The sequence below is a fragment of the Salvia splendens genome, chromosome 9, assembly GCF_004379255.2.
Source record: "Salvia splendens isolate huo1 chromosome 9, SspV2, whole genome shotgun sequence".
Taxonomy (NCBI): Eukaryota; Viridiplantae; Streptophyta; class Magnoliopsida; order Lamiales; family Lamiaceae; genus Salvia; species Salvia splendens.
The window spans coordinates 15,730,830-15,751,636 of NC_056040.1; the positions used below are offsets into that span (position 1 = coordinate 15,730,830).

General features: G+C 35.8%; 3 protein-coding genes and 1 long non-coding RNA gene across 6 annotated transcripts; 2 read left to right on the plus strand and 2 right to left on the minus strand.

Moving 5' to 3' along the window:
* The first annotated feature begins 2,059 nt into the window (after positions 1 to 2,059).
* Positions 2,060 to 11,162, plus strand: LOC121747183 (pentatricopeptide repeat-containing protein MRL1, chloroplastic-like). Of its 3 annotated transcripts, none has more exons than XM_042141182.1 (19): positions 2,060 to 3,685; positions 4,052 to 4,730; positions 4,845 to 5,070; positions 5,211 to 5,274; positions 5,367 to 5,511; positions 5,594 to 5,709; positions 5,894 to 6,022; positions 6,158 to 6,331; positions 6,425 to 6,589; positions 6,807 to 6,947; positions 7,181 to 7,280; positions 7,859 to 7,967; positions 8,076 to 8,167; positions 8,769 to 8,859; positions 9,116 to 9,347; positions 9,432 to 9,524; positions 9,613 to 9,661; positions 10,018 to 10,111; positions 10,497 to 11,162. In XM_042141182.1, the coding sequence occupies exons 1-19, from the start codon at positions 3,374 to 3,376 to the stop codon at positions 10,729 to 10,731; spliced, it is 3,246 nt and encodes a 1,081-aa protein (XP_041997116.1). In that variant the 5' UTR covers positions 2,060 to 3,373; the 3' UTR covers positions 10,732 to 11,162. The 3 variants fall into 3 exon arrangements, with proteins under 3 accessions (XP_041997116.1, XP_041997115.1, XP_041997117.1); XM_042141181.1 differs by having other exon boundaries at positions 2,061 to 3,685; positions 4,016 to 4,730; XM_042141183.1 differs by having other exon boundaries at positions 3,546 to 3,685; positions 4,047 to 4,730.
* A 977-nt stretch (positions 11,163 to 12,139) lies between these two features.
* LOC121747184 lies at positions 12,140 to 13,103 on the plus strand. The gene is made up of 3 exons (XR_006039153.1): positions 12,140 to 12,224; positions 12,549 to 12,642; positions 12,722 to 13,103. It is a non-coding gene; the product is annotated as an uncharacterized LOC121747184 (long non-coding RNA).
* Positions 13,104 to 15,306: 2,203 nt separating this feature from the next.
* LOC121749207 (auxin-responsive protein SAUR22-like) lies at positions 15,307 to 15,603 on the minus strand. Its single transcript, XM_042143795.1, has one exon. It carries the CDS (start codon positions 15,601 to 15,603, stop codon positions 15,307 to 15,309), a length of 297 nt encoding a protein of 98 aa, XP_041999729.1.
* Positions 15,604 to 18,110: 2,507 nt separating this feature from the next.
* LOC121749208 (auxin-induced protein 15A-like) lies at positions 18,111 to 18,455 on the minus strand. The gene has a single exon (XM_042143796.1). It carries the CDS (start codon positions 18,453 to 18,455, stop codon positions 18,111 to 18,113), a length of 345 nt encoding a protein of 114 aa, XP_041999730.1.
* Positions 18,456 to 20,807: the final 2,352 nt, after the last annotated feature.

The window sequence follows — 20,807 nt, forward strand, 5'->3', positions numbered from 1 at the left end:
CTATGTTTAGATAAGGTAAATATCACACTGACTCTTTTAACTAAACTAGTGTTATCACCCGTGCTATGCACGGGACAAATGATTTTTAAATAATAAAGATATATTAACGGCTAAATATATTTAAATAAAAAGTTAGAGTGGAGAATATGAATATAATAAGACAGAGGATAAATTGGAAATATGCTTCCATTTCAGAAAATGTAATAAGACATTAGAAAAATATGTGTTACAGTTGAATAAATGAAGCAAATGGTATATAACACTTTATTAGATGTATTTATATCCTTACATTATATATTTGAAAAACACAAAAGTAAAAAAATATTGTATAAATTTGATCATGATAACATAGTATTCCCTCCGTCCACTCTAAGCGATTAACATGTTTTTGGGGCATCCCACTGAAAATCTATTAAAAAGGTAAATGACTTCACTACTATGTAATGTACCAAAATGATAAAATGACTTAACTACTATGAAATGGATGAAATAGTTTTATAGTCAATAAAATATGAGTGTTAATGAGTTCGTTGAGTGTGAGATCCACGACAAAAGATAGTAAAAGTAAGAGGTGACAAATTTTTAGGGACGGACAAAATGAGAATAAGTGACAAATTTTCAGGAATATGGACAATAGTATTTTTTATAGAATTTTAGTAATTCAAGAGATTTGGTGTCTTTAAAGAATTTTCATAAGTTAATATATGAAAATATAAACACAATTTGCAAACAATTGAGTATGTATTAATAACGAAATAATTTTACTTCTAGTTATTAATTACTTTGAATTTACATTAGATAATTTATTTACAATTAAGTTTCAATTATATATGCATCTTTCAATAAAATTTAGAAGGACCACTTTTCTATAAAACTACTCGACTACAACATCCTCCAATTTTTATTTATATTTAGATAGAAAACCTACAACTTTATTATCGAATTCATCAAGTTAAAGATTTATTTTACTATATATAACAATTTCCAATAATTATACCTACATTTTTAAATTAAAAGTCTAATAAAAGGCAAAATAATAATATACAAATTTAATTACAAAAGAGAATTTAAATTAAAAGATTTATACAAAGTCTTATAAATTAATATTCCGAATTAAAACCTAATATTTAAAACATAAATATAATGATAATATAGCCATAACACCCAATTTGGAACTCTAAATTTTTATAAATGTTTAATCATAAAATTCATCACAAATAAAGCCCAAATAATACACTTCATAAACTAAAATACCAACACAAAAAGTCCAACAGATAGTCCTCGAAAACAAACATTTTATGGCATGACAACAATTTAACAAAAACCATAGCTCCATTTGAGAAAATATGACATTCCATAAGTTCACAAATATTTAATTTATATAATTATATTCACACTAATGTGCTGGATATTAAAAGAAAGCCCACCTGGTATGCTTATCTCCAATTAACAAATCCTCGTTTGGCCTCACTTGCCCCTTGAATAATTTCCTTTAGAAAATAGCGTGACACGCTAATTAATACTTGAACTATTTTTCTAAGAAAAGAATGCATGCACCATATAGGATAACATCTATCTCTTAGTCTCGGCTTATAGAATTTTTCTTAAATCCTAAATCGGGCTTCACTGCTCTTGCATAACTGTAATATCCCCTTTACTAATTTTGGAGAAATTCTATTCTCTTAAAATTTAATTAATGATATATGGATTCTTAAAATCTCTTCTTAAATCCTTTTCTTTGAATTTTTCTTAAGATTTCTTAAGGCCGCCTGTGGCGTCGCGGGGCGACGCCGGTCGGCCCTTCGCGTCTCCAACTTGAATACTTCCAATCACCGGGAACTTGATAAATTATTCGAGAAAAAAATTATTTAATTGAGCTCCAAGTCAATATATTTTTTTCCAATCAAACATAAATAATTCTCGGCCCAATTATTAATTTGATTACTGGCCCAACTAAAATTAGTAGTGGCCCATCAACTAATTAAAATTACCCACCTTATCTCTACCATTTACACTTAGAGCCCAATTAAAGAAATGGCCCAAATTAAGTTAGAATTGGGCAGCCCCAATTTATACTAAGCTCCGTCAGCTCCTTTTCCTTTCTCTCAATTATATGTCTTCTTCTTAAACAAAACCTTCTCAACGTAAATTCCCAATTTGGAGAACACAGTAGCGGTGGTTCCTTCTCACTCCGCTCCTTTCGGCGAAATCGTCTCCCCCTTGCGTCGCCAGTGTGCTGCCGGCTTCGCCTCCTATCTCAATTTCACCATTTGTTCCTTCCCAAAATGGAGAAGAACAGCAGCTTCTTCCCCTTCCTCGGCGAAAGCGCCGTCTAACCAGATCACTGGAGCTCCGCCAGCGCCAGCCGTCTCTCGGCTTTCTCTCCAATTTCAAATCGGTAAATCTCTGAAAAAAAGAAAGGTAATATAGGATGCAGAATAAAAAAAAAATTAGAAAATAAACTCCAAATTTAGCCAACTGGATTTACCAAAATGCCCTCTCACATACTATAATGTTTTCCCGCCAAAAAGGGTAAATACGTCTTTTCATTAAACTGTCACTTTATATTAGTATAGATTTTCAACTTTCAAAATTAATAGTCCGTTGATTGGATATGACATGTGATTATATGAAATACTTGGTTCATATATACATCACTTTTTATTGTTTTGAGCGAGTAAACAAACTCGACTACTCGAGGCTTAGCAATTTGCGTTTTATTAGTATGATTAAATTAGATATTTGTAGCTTTCTAATGGAATAAAGCGTAGTAGTATTTATTACCAAGCACAAGTGTCAAGGAGACAACAAAAACGAAACCGTTCCTAAGATTTTTTTAAAGTTTACATTATAAAATTACTATCTTTAGTAAAGTAGAAAAAATCTCTCACTCCCTTTTGACAGTTTTATGGAATAATTCTACTTTTATTTTATTCATTTAGTTAATAGTACTAAGATGGAATAAAGAAAAATATGAAACAAAAATATAAACCAGTTATCAATTCATTCTACCCCCATTCAATTCCAGAAGGTCTAAGTATACAACTAACCGCAAAAGCGCGGGTATATCTAATCTAATTAGTGAAAACCAAGCGTCTAGTTAGTTTTCAATTTTTATCATTAAAAATAAATCATCAGCCCAACTCTCTCCAGTTCACTCACCTCCTATTTCGCGGCGGTTATTCTAAAATCGCGTCACCCATCAGTCAGCAACTTGTCCTCGCGCAGCGCGAATTGTACACAACTGTAAAACGCAAGCATCGTCGTTGCTACCTTGAATTATATGAGCTCCGCTCGTCCACTTCCACTCTATCCTCAAATGTATAGAATACAACACTCACATTCCATACAAACCCTCTCTCTCTAGAAATCAATGGAGTCGAGCTTATCTTTGGCTCCGCAAGCAATTTCATTAATCACATGCTCTCCTGTTTTTTCGCCTCTCTCTTCTCGAGCCGTCGGACTCCTCCGCAGCGAGTTCATCGGAAGCGGCCGCAATCTCCGGTTGCCGCGGCCGAGATGCAGGAAATTATGGCCGAAATCCGAGTCTAGTTACGGTAAGTTTCTCTTCAGAGCGTCGCTCGACTCGCAATCGATTGCCGTCGTGGCCGCGGCGGTCGCAACCGTCTCTGCTGCAGCTGTTGTGTATCTCGCTTATAAAAGGAAACTGTTCGATATCAATCAGGTAAACCTACATTGTGCAGCTCTGGAATTCTTCATGTGGAATCGTCTCCGTAAAATTACGTTAAAGTGAGAAAGTTTGATGAAATAATGGATTGAATGTCGTGTATTCATGTTCATGGAGAGAATTTATCAAAAAGAGTACCGAATTACTACTACAATGTTTATAGAGTACTTACTAACTAAAAATTCGTGTAGCAGCTCTCCAATTCTTCCTGTAGCATAGCATCTAACTGATGTTTGATTGCTAGTTCTAGACATTGACCTAGAAATTCGGGTTTTTATGTTATGTTTATTCCATCATTAACTAAGATCATCTGCTTACAATTTGTAGATGTCAGGAAGGCTAACACTAGCTCTATCAGAGCAGATAAAATTTATGACGCGCAGGATTCTCACAGATGCAAAGCACCTACGTTCGGGGAAGAAAGAATCCACAATAAAACAATATTCTATGAAGGAAACTAGAGAAAATAATGGTGCTGAGATCAATTTTGGAGAAGCTAATGTGATTCCTGGAGGTGCTCTCGTAGTAGAGGCACCAGAAGAGTTTAAATTAAGCAGCATAGCTCCAGCAGTTAACGGTTGCTTAACGTCATTGGCATCTGAGGCTCTGGAGATATCACCATCTGTGCCGTCTGTTGTTTCTGAATATGATTTTCCAGCATTTGTTGATGAAGTTCGTGAAGTGCAACAAAATGCACATGAACTCTCCCATTCAGTTGCTTACGATTTGTCAGTTCCAATAACACAGACGAATTTGGGTGTTTGTGCATCTTTAGCAGATCAAATGCAAGAAGAAACGGATAAAGTTGGTGGACTAAATCTTACAAATGTTGGAGAAAGTGGCGGGAACAACTTGGACCACATTTTTAGAAGCTCTCCACGTAGAGAGCTGCACACGGTTACTGGGACTTCTTTGGAGAAGTTGGATAATCTGGAAGAGTTGTCGTCTTGCGCTACCCTTCAAAGATTCAGCTGCTATTCATCCCTTCGTAACATGGGTGGGGGATCAGGTCTTACTGGACGAAATGTTGTCTTACCTATAGGTGATATAGACATCAATGTTTTATCTGTTGGTTGCAGGATTATCTGGATATTATATAGAGTATTTATTTGTTTTTTATGCTTACCTGAAACAGAAGATTTTTTTGTCTTTTCAGAGAAGCTTGAAGAGGAAAGGCCTACGAGATATTACGATCAGGTCTTTCTCTACAAGAAGGACTCAAGAAACCAGAGGAGATCAAGGAAAACGGAAAAACAGATTTCGCATACAGATGGAACCAAACACTTGCCTCCATCTTTTGATCCCGAGCAGAAACATGACAACAACAAACATAATCCTTCGTGGCAATTACGTGTTTACGAGCAACTCCTGAGGGAAGGCAGGTAATTCCTTCATGTTGTTGACAGCCTTTGCTTTGTGAAATCACTAATGATCCGGTAAACCCTGCCTATACATTACGTATTGAAAAACATCTTAATTAGTTCATATCAAGCCTACCTGGTTGTGATTTCTTATATTACAGGTTAAATGAATGCATTGAGTTGCTTGAAGATATGGACGGAAATGGTTCATTTGATATGGATAAGGCAAGCTTGCATTTGCTGATTTCCTTGACTTAATATGTGCATGCAAATATAAAATTATAAATATTTGACTGTTGGCTGTATCATGGCATCAGATTTACCACTCCAGATTTTTCAATGTCTGCAAACGCCAGAAGGCAGTCAAGGTGGCATTTCGTTTTACCAGGCTCATCCGAAATCCAACTCTGAGCACATTTAATATGCTTATGTCTGTTTGTGCAAGCTCTCAAGATTCAGAAGGTACTCTCTCTCTATCCAGGTATATGCCAGTAATTATGCAATATAATTTTCAGGTTCATTCTCCCAGTTGTCTTCTATGTAGGTGCCTTTCAGATTCTACAACTTGTTCAGGAAGCTGCATTAAATGCTGACTGCAAACTATACACAACGTTAATATCAACTTGTGCTAAAAGTGGTAAAGTGGATACGATGTTCAAGGTACACTGAAATGAATGCATACACAATGTTCTCTTCCCTTCTTATTTATCGGTAAAAGGATACAAATATTGTTCGGAGTTAAAATCTCTAGTGAAATAATTTTCTTCCTTTTTAGGTTCGTGAATGTCCTGTTTAGTTAGACCCAGGACATACATTCAAGCTCTCATAATTATTGAACTTTCAGGTTTTCCATGAAATGGTAAATGGTGGAGTTGAACCAAATCTTCACACATATGGTGCACTCATTGATGGTTGTGCAAAAGCAGGGCAAGTTGCTAAGGCGTTCGGGGCCTACGGAATACTCAGATCAAAGGTGATATGCACTTTCCATTCTTTCCATCCATCTCATGATCTAGCAAGCCATTTCTTGTATAAAAATTCATATCGTGTTATGGTAATTTGCTTATTCTATGCATATCAATGTCTAACTTGACATTACTCATGGTAGAATGTAAAGCCAGACCGAGTAGTTTTCAATGCGCTTATCACTGCATGTGGTCAATCAGGAGCAGTTGACCGTGCATTTGACGTGTTAGCTGAAATGAGAGCAGAGTTACAACCAATAGACCCTGATCATGTCACTGTGGGTGCTCTGATGAAGGCGTGTGCTAGTGCCGGACAGGTGCTTTATCTACTAGCTCTTTGAATCCATCATTTGCTTGATTTTTGTCCTGCATCTTGTTTATTTGAATACCGAGAGTGTGAACTTTTCTAGACTGATCGAGCCAGAGAGGTGTACAATATGATTCATCAGTATGATATCCGTGGCACTGCTGAGCTTTACACTATTGCTGTGAATAACTGCAGTCATCGTGGTGATTGGGAGTTTGCTTGTAGTGTATATGACGACATGATCCGGAAAGGTGTCGCTCCTGATGAGGTAGAAATACTAAAATTCTGTAAATCTTCACATACAAAGAATGGTATTTACCTTGTGCTTTCTATTTAAACAAGATGGGACCTCTTGTTAGTTTTTTTAATTCCCTGATGCATTCTGTTGTCAATTAAATAACAGCCTTTTTTGCTTTTTTTTTGTTTTTACTTTTTCCATACTAATCTAAAACTGTACCTTACTTGGTTTCACTTATGTAATCCAGATGTTTATCAGCGCATTGATAGATGTAGCAGGGCATGCTGGGAAAGTGGATGCTGCATTTGAAATTCTACAAGAAGCTAGGGCAAAGGGAATGCATGTTGGGATCATATCTTATAGCTCCTTGATGGGAGCATGCAGCAAAGTATTGACTTACTTATCACGTTTAAAACATTTTCTAGCAAATGTGGAATTGCCTTTTATTTTGATAAATAAAACTCAGGCAAAAATATAGTTTCTACTCTTCTTGAATTTCGTTTTGGATTTTGATTCTCAACAAGAAGTCAGTTGCAAAAATGTATATGCATAATCACGAACAAGATCTCCTAACTTTTATCTATTTCCAGAAGGCATAATTTGTTTGCTATATGTTTTTAGGCTAGAGACTGGCAAAAGGCACTGGAACTGTATGGGGACATTAAGAGGTCTACTCTGGAGCCTGGAGTGTCACTAATGAATGCCTTGATAACTGCTTTGTGTAAGTTAATCACCGTTGTCTCACGAGCAACTTTAACAGTGTTCGATGCAAATTTAGTTTTTTCTTTAATTGTCTGATTTCATAGTAATATGCACAAGCTTGTTTACTCTAACAACGTCAAATAATGGTGACTTGATATTGTACCGTCTATATGAGTCCAGCTTTAGGTGCTAGTATTCCATCAATGCTCTTTAAATCTTTTAGCTCCTTTATGGCATCCATATCTTACTGTCTTAGGAGGGGTCTTCATTTTCATCTTGTGAACCATGGTTGACTCTTTTCACGATGATCAAATATTGTTAGGAAAAAGCTCAATTACTTATAACTTACTACTATATTTAAGAACAAAAGAGGCTTGCAAGTCCAATGATCAAAACAAATACTCTCTCAGATTTATTCCTCTCCAGATTTGGATGTCAATTTTTCTTTAGTTAGCTTTTCTTTGCGGCTTTCATTTCATTATATTCATATGTTACTTCTACTCATGATTTGGCCATTGATATATTCAATTTTGTTCTAGTCTGAAACCATCTATATGTGTTGGTGTTTATGAAATCCTTCATTCCTCTCTCCTGCAGGTGATGCAGATCAACTGCAAAAGGCCTTGGAAATCTTATCTGAGATGAAGAGCACTGGTGTATGCCCAAATATCATAACTTACTCTGTTCTTTTAGTGGCAAGTGAAAAGTAATTACCTTTCTTTGTGTGTTCATGCAGTTTTCTATAATAATAATAATAATAATAAGTTTTCATGTGGTATGATCTTTTCTCATATACTGTTACAACTCTTACCAGAAAGGATGATCTAGAAGCTGGCCTCAAGCTTTTTTCTCAAGCAAAACAGGATTCTGTAGCTCTAAACCTTGTAATGTGCCGGTGTCTCATAGGTGATTAAATAGGCTTTCCACTTCTCTAGTTGTGCATCAAGAACCATGGAGAAACATTAGTCATACGATCAGGCAACCGTGGTGCTTCTGGGTGATCTTTTATTCATTGAAAAGTTTAAGGAACCATTAAGAACACAACGTATTAGCATTGCCAATGTTAATATCTTTATTACTATTACTTTACATTTTCTTGAACATGTTGCTGTGTCTAATAGCTGTCCAAACTCACTGCCGCCTATATGTTACGTGAAAAATATATCAAATTGATTAAGATTCATGAAGTTACTTAGAGAGTGTCATCGATCTTATAAGCTAAAGAATTTTAGATATTTTAGATTTCATAAGCTTCTTGAAGGTATTTGGCGACCACTTTAAGCAGTACTTGAGATGGAATTTTACCGTAGCGATAGATTTATGATACAAACTTAGGCTACACTCAATGCTAAGCTCAACCACCCTTCCCCATTGCCTTAGCCTATTAGTGAAAATAAAAAATTGATATATTTTATTTCGGCTCTTTTAATTAGGTAAATCATTGTTCCCTTTGTGGATCTTATACTGTTTGTTTCATTGGTTTTCTGATCGAGTTAACTTTATTTAGCTATGTGCCTGCGGAGGTTCCAAGCCGATTGCTCAGCTGGCGAGCCTGTTCTATCTTTCACCTCTGGGCATGTTCAGCTTAATAGTAAATGGTACTCATTCTTGCATTTTCATCACTACTTTTTAGTGTTTTTGTACACTTTTTTCTTTGTGGGAAAATGCCCATCGCATAAAAGGCTTCATTAAGATGCTATTTTTGTACTGTAGCAGTTAAAATTTAACATTGTTAAGCACTAATTAGGCTTCGTGACTGGAAATACATGTTACTAACCTCATGATTTCATCTCAATCTCTTGGTTATTCTGAGAAGGAAGATCTGATTTATGATATATGGCTATACATCCACAGGACATCCTTGGCCCTAATGGTGTATAGGGAAACAATTGTAGCTGGTGTAGCACCTAGGATGGATGAACTTTCACTTGTTTTGGGTTGCCTTAAGTTGCCTCATGGTATATCTGTGCGAAATAGACTCATTGAGAATATTGGATATAATAGTGGCCCATCAAAAGGTGCAAATGTATGTTCATTGATTAATGGGTTTGGGGAATATGATGCTCGTGCTTTTTCTTTGGTTGAGGTATTTCAACAACTTCCAAGAATTTTTTGTCAATTCTTCAAAAAATTATCATACTAAGTTCACAATTATTTCCTGATTTCTCAGGAAGCTACTTCTCTTGGAGTTATACCATTAACCTCTATGAAAGACAGCCTCATAGTTGTTGATTTGAGAAATTTTCAGGTTCACACAGCTGCGGTGAGCTAATAAACTTCAGCAATTTTCTTCCCCTACCTGATAAGATTTGTTTACCTTACTCTAAACTGAGTTGTGTTATGTTGGCTAGGTGTACCTCTTGACAGTTCTAAAAGGTCTCAAGCATCGTTTGGCTGCTGGTACCAACTTACGCTTAATTCATTTAATTTCTTCTATAGTATTTTCTAAATAAATTTTCCTATCAGCAATTGGGCATTCTGCATGCGTATTAATGTAAAAAGTAACTTGAACTACATCTTGTGTCATTAATATCTCACCCGGTTCAGTGACGTTGTAGGACATTCTGAAAGCTAAAAGAGATACTGTTTGAAAACATGAGATGCATATGTCTCTAGGCACATAATGGGGAAAAGTCCTGAAATATGAGGCTATACTCTGTTTCGTAGCAAGAAAGAGGAGTTAATTTTATTGCTTCTTATATTTTGAACCATTCTTTATTTCCTTAATGTATCACTGTCATATTGATCCTCAACAGGTGTTAAGGCTCCCAATTTAAGTATTCTACTGCCATTAGAAAAGGCACAAATTCAAACTTCTGCAGGGCAGACGGAGATTAATATGGCTGGCAGGTGAGAAGATACTATTTCCTAGTTGGAAGAAGTTCATTGTATGAATGTATTGTGATGGCATATGTAGATTTCCGTTAGTATAAGTATTACAAAAGAAGCTACAATGACAAAGTCTGTTATGAGGAAGTGACAAAAATTCTCCTAAGTGGATAATAATATGTATGCAAATTATGCTAGGCTTTACTAAGATTGTAACCATAGATGAAAATCTAGTAGTATGCTACTACTTTAAGGATAAGACAAGAAAATTTATCTGTAAAAGTTGTCTAGATTTTCTAGCTGAACTCTAAAGACCTTATTATTATTCATTGTCAATTATGGATATTTGTTTGGCTGTTCTTAGTAAACTTAAAAATATTCTGAACATGTTCAATTTACTCAATAGGGTAAGCCAAGAAGTCGCAGCACTATTGAGGAGACTTGGGCTATCTTATCAAGGAAACGGATCTTACGGAAAGATCCGCATAAATGGCATTACCATAAGAAAGTGGTTTCAGCCAAAGCTTGGTTCTCCTTTCACTGAAAAAAAAATGGAACTTAGCTCATCCCTAACAAATCTAGCTTCAGGCATAAATCGCCAAAGAAGTAAAATCAGAACCGTTCACTTGTCGCTGGAATAAGGTCCACAGCTTTGATGCAGTTCATGTGTGCAGGGTTAACACTCTTGATGTGGTGGAAGTTTTTTCTAGAAAGATCAGCACAACTTTAGTTCAAAAAGAGTGAGAATTGTAAGGGAAATGGAGATTTTTCCAAAATTGTCTCCATGTGCTAGCTGAGAAACCTTGCATTTTTCTACCTGTAGTAGCTGCCCTAGACTGTAGATTACGCAGATGGTTTTGTGCTGGTCAGAGTGATGCAGCTTTGCTATTGGTTTCTATATTCTGGGGGAATTTTGTAACATAAATTTGAATTGTATAGCAGCAATAATGTGAGGATGAATCTAGAGTCAGTAGACTACTATCTACTGTATATAAGGGCTCTTTAAGTCCTTGATTTACAATGTAGACCTTACTCGTTTTGTATGATATATATATCTGCTGTATTTCTACCAGGATTTTTGTGGACTTTAGACTTGCCATTTTATTTTCAACTTCTGGTTGTTGTAAAGTGTATAACGATGAATAGGCTACTGTAAAGAAAATTGTGTCTGAATGAAGGATTTGTGGATTTGTTTGGTTTTGATTTCTTGAAAATCTAAGAAGCATAAGGTTGAGAATGCAAATGTTCATCTTTGAGATGACGACTGGAAGGTAGCAGGAAAGCTCATTCCTCACAGCAGGTACTAAATTCATAGTCCTGTCTCTTATTTGCACATATAATAATTTTGCACATTAAAAATGTAGGGTACTTTATTGCCCTTTGTTTTCCAGGGGTTTGCAGATATGGTTCAATGATGATAGGACTCAGTTGTTAATATTGTGAAGCACTGAATCTTATTCGTAGTTTCATAAAATTCAACCTTGTTGCATGGGACTGTCGGGCTGCCTATCTCACGATGAGAACCTAGCTCTCTATGCCTATCGTAATATATCTTGAAAAGTATGAGTATGTTATTGACCTCTCATATTTCTCCATCTGATGCCTCCACATAAATTTCCAGGTGACCTTTTGAGAACTTTTTAAATGGTTTCTTGCCTGAAGTGATTTAAAATTTTCAAATCTACTTGATATTAGTCGTGGATGGATATTAAAATCCATAAGTTGTTTCACTTTATATGAGATAATGAAGCCCATAACTTGGTAATCTTTTAAGTTGAGCAGACTGCAAGTTGAAAGATCCGAAAACTGATTAAAGATGAAAAGTGAAACTTTGTTTGAATGAAAACAAGATTGTTTTTTTTCTCTATGGTTGTGTATGTGAGTGGATCGCCATTACATGAATCTGTACTCCTAAAAGCTATTCTATGAAAACAAAAGCACAAAATACATTGTCAAACAAATTGTAGGCTTCTGCTCTTCTTCATTGGTGTCTTGCATCATAACAATCCATCCTCGAAGTTAGTTCAAGAAAGGCATTCTCACTGCATGGAATTGTTAGGCGTCCCGTGGGGTGATTGAAGCCAAACTCTTCCTCTGCTTGGTGCAACAAGCCTTGAAATGAAGGATGGTTCAGGTATGAAATGGGAACCACATATCTTTTCTTCTGAATGTCTCCTACATAAACTGCTAAATGCCCCTTTGGCACGTTGGTTTGGTTTCTGTGGAGGAGGGCTTGGAGCTTGTATAACTGCTTAGCATTTGATATCAATGACATCCAACGAATAGCCATGGATTTTTGCTATGAAAAAGAAGGGGAAACTAGAGGTGTTAACTTGAAAAGCTCTCAGATTCTTTAACCACAATAAGATTTTTTCTCAAGTGTTGCAACTTTATGTTTTGAAGCTTGTTATATATATGCATAAATATAGAGAATACATATGTATAATTATTGTTGCAGTTTGGAGGCTGAGGACCTGATGCCTGATAATCTGGAGGGGGGTTCATTACCAAGGAGCACATGACTTAATGTCATGAAATTCAGGGTAGAGATGGTAAAAATAGAAATGGCTTATCCACATATATGACATGGTTTGTGAAAGTTATCACAAATGAGTTCTGTTTTTATTGCAGGTCCTGAAATGATGGGCAACAGATAACAGAATACTAATAGAGAGCAGTTTATATGGGTATGTACTGGTAGTCTGGTACTTTGAAATCTTGTGATGATTTGATTTATTCTTTGTTGGATTTAGTTTTGATGGGTCCTAGAAATTATTCACCTTTCGGCATGTGCCAAGATATTGCTGCAGCTGTTATGGAAGATATGTGATGCATTTTTTATTTATTCCAGAAACAGGTACTAATACTACTTTGCATTGCACACTGTTTTCCACTCTGGGCAGCGTTTGAATAGAATAGATCTATCTCAGGGATCAGTTTTTTATTGATTTCCCACTCTGGTCATCTTCTGATATCTTTGTTATGACATGATGCTATTATAATTATCTTGTTAGAATTATTATGTTTAATGAAATTGACCTCCACTCCTCTCCCACGCCCCACAATGTTATAGTCTTACAGACTTACAGGGTGAAAATCAACCAGTACGTTGAATTGTTCACATATAGAAGTTTTACTTAATTCATCATTTTTAACAAAGCGCAGTGACCGGTCTTTAAAAACCTGCCTTGATGTATATTCATAAAGATGAACAACATTATTGAAATATATGCAATTTTCTTTAATTTCCTTTTACCCTTGTAGAACAATAAAATACAGACATATGCGGAAAAATAGACATATTAGAGAAAAGAAATCACTATTTACAAATCACAGCATGTAGTACAAGAGACTATGCTTGACTAGGACACATAACCGATGTGGGATGTGGGATACTAGTTCTATACCAACCATAACTCCATAACTACATGGTATAAGGACTAGTCCTGAGTTCTCATGGTCTTTTTAAATCTACAAAAAAGGGACTTGTTGAAGTGGTTCCTTACAAAGATTTTCAAATCTTCTTCGTTTGATTCAAAATCTTACAAAAGAATCATTTCTGTGTAGAATCTGAGATCAATCAATGCAGAGTATATTATTGCTCATGCATGTTACTTAATGCCTAGTGGACAAGTGATGGTAGGCATTTCACAACCAAAAACAATTCTCCCTTGGATCACTAGATTGACATATCTTCTTTTTTAATATTTAGTCTTTGAGTTTGTAGCAGTTAACTACTATGTGGAGTTCAGTTTGATAATTTCTCACACCTCCTGCGGTAGAAGATATTGTGATCGAGCATATTTTCCAATAAATCTAACAACTGAATGAATGCTGGTTGAAGGAATCCACAAAGCTTAGGCTGTTCAAAATTCAGAAACTTATCTGCTTAGAGAGCTTACTTCTTTATGAGCTGAAATTAGGATTAGTTTGATTCCCTCTACACCAAACTACGTCTGAATATGGTCCTACGTTTTCTTCATAACATCTCTTTATTTATTTACATGTACAACTGTCAAAACGATTTCGTTAGTTTATGGACCTGAAACATGAGATTTTTGTCTGCTGCTAAAAGTAGATAATTAAATTTGTGAATGAGATGTCAGGCCATCCACAACGCTGTCTCTATACCGTCTCTTAAACCGTCTCTTAACTACTATTTGAGCACTATTTGAGGGCCCCACTGTCCTTTTTTCCTCCATCTCTTAACTAAGAGACGGAACCTGCAACGCTCCGTCTCTTAACCGTCTCTATACCGTCTCTTAATTACTATTCATTCAATTTAATTTATAATTTTTTTTAAAACCCAATTCAATTTAAACAAACACACTTTATTAAAATTAAAACAATATTACAACTTAACATTAAAAAAAACGAAGACATAATTAAAATTCTAAAAAAATAAAAATGACATAATTTAATGTACTTCCGGGAGCGTCGTGGGGGTGGTGCGGCTTCCTCCGCCTCTCGTCGTCGATCTTCTTCGAGTGATTGTTCCATTAATTGGCGCATTTGCTCAAAAGGATCCATTTGTTTGAGTTGATTGAAGATGGAAATTGGAGTGATAGAGAGGATTTGAGAGGAATAGATGTGTGTTTGTGTTTGAAATGAGTATGGAATAGAATTATTTATAGAGTAAAAAATTAAAAATTTAAAAATGAAAATAAATATTTAACGGTAATATTACCGTTTGAAAAAAAAATTTTTTATTAAAAATCGATTTTTTTTTTAAAAAAATGAATTATTGCGTCATCAGTGACGACGCCCACTCGCGGGCCAGCGAGTGGGCGTCACGCACGCATGGGGACGTGCCACGTGTCCCTGGCGCGTGGCGAGACAGCTCGTCTCGTGTCTCTCCGAGACGAGCTACGCGACGAGACGGTCGCGAGCTGGAGACGAGATGGGCGCTGCAATGCGTCTCGCGGGGGTCTCGTCTCTCCGAGACGAGACGCGAGCCCGGCGCGAGACGCGTTGTGGATGGTCTCAATCTCTTTCTCAAAAATGCGGCTCTTGAAAAAATGGGTGCAGAACTTCATTTTAGCTGTGATAAAAGTAATACAAAAGATTGCTAGCTTCACCACAAGGTCTTGTACTAGCTAACTGCATGAACATGTCCGTCCACAACGCTACATCTATTAATGGTTGGACTTGGACCACTACAGTCTATATATACAGAAATAATGTACTGTATAAAATATAGTTGTTGCTTGCTTGATTCATGCATGCCATAGCTGCTGCATTCTCGAAGTTACTTCAACGAACGCGTTCTCGCTGCAGGGGATGGTGAGACCTCCCATGGGGTGGTTGAAGCCGAACTCATCCTCAGCCCGTCTCAGCAGCGCTTGAAACGAAGGGTGGTTCAGGTACGCTAATGGCACCACATACCTTCTCCTCTCAACTTCTCCCACATAAACTGCCACATGCCCCTTAGGCACATCTCTTTGGTTTTTGTTGAGGAACGAATTAAGCTTGTAGAATTGCCTCCTATTTGAAATCAAGGAACGAATAGCCATTGTTTTGAAAAGGGTTGGTAAAAACTAAAAAAGATGATGATTTGATGATGAGGAAGAGGAAGAAAATGAGCTCTCTTTGATGCTTGAATTGCTTTAGTGGTTGAATTGCTATGTGTTGGAGTTTGATGTGTGTGTATATATATGCATATGATGTAAGTGAGAGGGTCTACGTTATTGCCAATACCACATGGCTTTTGTCATAGAATCTTGAAAAGAAAATATAATGATAGTTGTAAATTTGTAATGATAAATCTTAATCACATGGTACGGGAGCCCTACTTTGCACCTTTCTAGTTAGTTATCATTTTTACTTTTTTTTAGTAACTTCATATTCTTGAAATGAAGGCATGGGTATGTTCTGGCATTTGTGATGATTTAATTTATTAAAAAAATAATTTTGATGGGTCCATTTATTTATCCAATTTCCAGCATGTGGCCTACCTGCTGTTGCAATTATGGAGGGTATGGAAAAAACAGGTATTGAAACTCTGCCTTTGCACACGGTTTTGTGTTCTGGGCTCTTTTTTGGTGTCAAGTATTTGTTAGGCGTTAAATAAAATATCGAGTCCCGATGATTTTATCTTGATTTTTCTCGTCGCACATGTCCTTGTTAGTACAGGAGTTTGTGGCTGTTATCTTCGTATATAATATGATTGCAACTTGTTGGGAGATATTAGAGCATCCGCACCAGTGACGTCCGTTCGTCCGTCCGTCCGTGCCGCTGGCAAGGACACCCATGTCCGCTGCTGCGCTCTTGCCACTGGCACGGCGCTGCTCGATCCATCGAGCACGTCTGTGCCGCTGAGCAGGGCGACGTGGTGCGTTTCTATTGGCCGTTGGCATTTTTTTTCTTTTTTAAAAAAACTGAAAACAATACCAAAAAATAAAAAAAATATATTTTCGGATTTTCAAAAATATAACTGTTTTATTACCCTTTTTTGAAATAAAAAAAAATTAATCCCAAAATCATCTATAAATATACACATTCATCATCCATTTGGATGAAATTCGGCCACTCATGAATTTAATTATGTAATTTTTATTTTTAGGATTTAAATTATGTAATTTTTATTTTTAAGACTTTAATTATGAAATTTTTAATTTTTAGGATTTTAATTATGTAATTTTTAATTTTTTAGTAATTAGTATTTTTAATGCATTTTAATATTGTGAAAATATTTTTATTTAAATTGAATAATAGAATGGTGGGACCTTTGAGCATGTCCTTGCGGAAGAGCACAGATGTGGGTGTTGTGCCCTTGCCTAAGAGCAGAGAGTAAAAGTGGGTCCGAGCCCACATCCGTGCTCGTTAGCAAGAGCACTGATGAGGATGCTCTTATTTGTTATTCACGGATGCCTGCATTTTATTTGACCAACTTTAAAGTCATTGGTATTTTTCTTGCAGGTACTATATAAATTCTCTGGTAATATGCGAATATTCTGCTATATAATTTGCGATCATTTTATATTTTTCTCGATTTTTTATAAATAAAATTATAATTTTGCTCGTCCAAATTTATTTTAAATACAAAAGTATAATTTCATGTATACATTTGTTAAATTCTGAGTTCCGAAATGTTCACTCCTTTGATTGTTGAAATTTTCCGCTTATTGATTAGATTAAAATTATTAAGAAAATGATCACTTGGACTCCAGACTCCAGTATCCTATTTCCCGATGTCCAACTGTATACCATTTTAAATTTTTTTAAATGTATCATTATAAACTACTATATGGTAAAAATATTGTAACTGAAATCGAATTAATATGTGAATTATTCTTTATTAAACTACAGAAATAAGAATAATAGGAGTATATATATATATACTAATATGAAAATAACGGCGACAATTGATTGGTTCATTATATTTAGCTAAGAACAGTCATACATTAATATGAAAATAACGGCTTGTGTATTTCGCTAAGAAGAATGACAACTGATGCATGTATTTGGTCACATTAAATCATTTTATTGTATTATTATTTCTGATCTTAACTTGGTGGTTATTAAGTTGTAATATTATTTCAACTACGGTAAACATTACAAAAACGACTCCGATAATTTACACTAACAAGTTATTCACTTTTATTCTTATGGAGTGGAGTATAATTTTTTATCATGTACAGAATAGGAAATGTATTACTTTTGCCACTGTGATTAGATTTGGTTTTTAAGGAAACACGAGTCCCTTATAAGACTATAGTTGAGTAGTATTAATTTCAACATGATCCTCTGCAAATTTCCAGATCTATAAATTGTGAATATTGAAACAATGATTAATAGTATAGTACTTTGTCATTCATTTATTATTACACTTCTTGAATGACACACCAAACAATTATGGTATGATATTCACTAGCTTCACCACAAGAATAGATCAACAGGCGGGTGATCATCAAATTGTATAGCATACTCTTTAATTTATTAGTAGTATATACAGAAATTAATTAGTATTGAAAGTTGATGGTAAAAAATATACTACCACTATTCTTGCTAGCTGGAGATTCTACTCCCTCTGCAACTCATTCAAATAAGAAGTCACATTCTTGAATGCTCTTTCACTGCATGGAATTGTTAAGCCTCCCATTGGATGATCAAATCCATATTCTTCTTCTGAGCTCCTCAGCAGGTCTTGAAACAGAGGGTGATTCAGGTAAGAAATCGGGACGACAAAGCGATTTTTCTGCAGATCATTCTCACCTACATAAACAGCAATGTGGCCCTTTGGCACATGAATCTTGAGCTTTGATGTTGACGAAGAGGAGGAAGAGGAAGAAGAAGAGGAAGAATGATGATGAGCGCAGACTATGTGTTTTGCATGGTGAAACACTGTGTGGAATCTGAACCCCATGAGGTATGTATGCTTATATATATGAATTTTGAAGAAGAGAAATTGATGAATTTTGAAGTTCTTAACTTGTTTTGGGGGGAGTTGAGAATAGGATTTTCAGTTTCAAGTGATTGCTTATTTATAGGGAAAGTATATGGGTGCATGTGATGAGTGACATATGGTCGGTTTCCTCAGATATTTTGGTGCTTGATTTTCTTTCTCTTTTGATATTCGGGGTTCGTTCAACTAATAAATGTGAATCTTCTGCTGTAACTTACGTAACACGTGATCATACAAGAGTAACTATAACTTATGTAACATGTGACCAATTTTCAAATCAATAAGACCATCATACAAGAGTAACTATAACTTACGTAACATGTGACCAATTTTCGAATCAATAAGACAATCATACAAGAGTAACTTGTAGTATTTGAGACAAGAGAATTACTTGGACGTGCCCGACGCGCACCTACGCTAAACATATATGGATGGCGCGCATAGGAGAGATTATAAGGTGGTAATGAATTTGGTAATTAGAAAGGGTGGTTATAATGTTTGTGGACAAATTAGGGTCCACTTAATAAGAGTAGGGTGGTTTACAAGGTATGGTACATCTGCATGCATTATTTAGGTCAAGTTTTGTCACTCTTTATTATAGTGTATATATCCCCTAACTTGTCAGGATTTTATTATCTCCCTTCTGTCTGCCCATTGTTTTAGCCTAATTGATTCTTTTCCTTTTCTACAAAGAGAGTAGCGTCGTAATTGAAAAAAATGGTTTCGATAGATTATATATACAAAAAAGGTCTTTACAGTTTTGTTTCAAGGTCATTTTACGAAAAGCCTTACAATAAGAGAGTTGGAGAAACACTTACATACATCTATTTGCAATTTTTCTTGTTCATTGATGTGAGATGGATTTGGGTCCCAATAATTTCTATTGATACAAATTTGTGAGGAGAGTACTTCTAGGAAAAGAGGATGCACGTAGATGCTTTCTATAACCAAAGTAGCACATAATAAATATACTTCCTTTTTGAGTAATTATAATTACCTAAATTTTACTATTCACTAGTTGGACTCATTCTCAATATGCAAATATTTTGTATTAGTAATAGTATGTAACACAAACCTAAAATTCTGGTTCTCTGTATTTAGCTGTGGGATCAATGATCCAATTAATGTAATGTAATGTCGATACAAACCAAATTTTATTTTGATTTACTTTATTATGGAGTATATAGTATGCATCTACTAGTTGAAAAATTAAATGTCTTCCCGAAATTGAAAAATTAATTGTTAATCTTGGTACTTTACACAAAAATTACACGTTACAGTAAAAATTTTAAATAATGTGACAATGGGATTAATAAGGTCTCACTAGATATGCTTTCAAAATATTTTCTCCGATTACTAGTGACATATATTAGTATTTTTTAATTTATTTCAAGAATAAATAGATGTTTTGGTCTATTTTGGCCTTTTGCATCATGTGCACAAGATTTCACCACATCAATTTAGAAGGTACAAAAAATAACTTAAAAGTAGCAGGCCCATTGTTTCCGTCAAATATTTCGCCCAAATTAATTTAGACATAAATGTATCAATCATTATAGCATCTGCAACAGTGAGCAAGACGACGTCCGTCCGTCCGTGCCAGCGGCACGGAGACGTCGTCCGTCGCTGCGCTCGCGCCGCTGGCACGACGCTGCTCGATGCATCCAGCACGTCCGTGTCAGCGAGCAGGTGACGTGGCCGGCGCTGATTGGGCAACGACATAGCCGTTGCATTTGAATTTCTTTTAAAAAAAATCAGTTTTTAATTAAAAAAATGATTAAAAATAAAAAAAATTCCCACTTCCCAAAAAAAATATATCCGTTTTCTACCCACTTTTAATTTTTTTTAAATTTTTTTCCCTAAAAAATACACATTTTCATCTATAAATACCCCCACTTTCACACAAAAAAATTCACACCACACTACACAATTCTTATCTACATTCTCTCATTTCCATTCTCATCTACATTCTCTCATCTCCATTCTCAATCTTTCTTCCACTCCTACAACATAACAATGTCCGGCGACGGCGATCACCCCCCGGGCTCCCACGGTTGGAATCCCAAGTGGTTCGGTTCACAACCGTTTCCTAGTCCGGAAATGGAATTTTCGGCCCCTCCTCAAACCCAAAGTTCGGGAGTTCCGGGTGGCTATTGGCCTTACCCGATCGACGACCAAGATGCCCCCGAAGGGCTATACGGGTGGACACCCGAGCCTAGAGCAATGTCGACCGCCCCCTCCCAAACTCCGACTCCTCCTACTCGCGGTGTCCGCACACCGTACACTCCGGCGGAGATGGAGCAATTGTTCAAG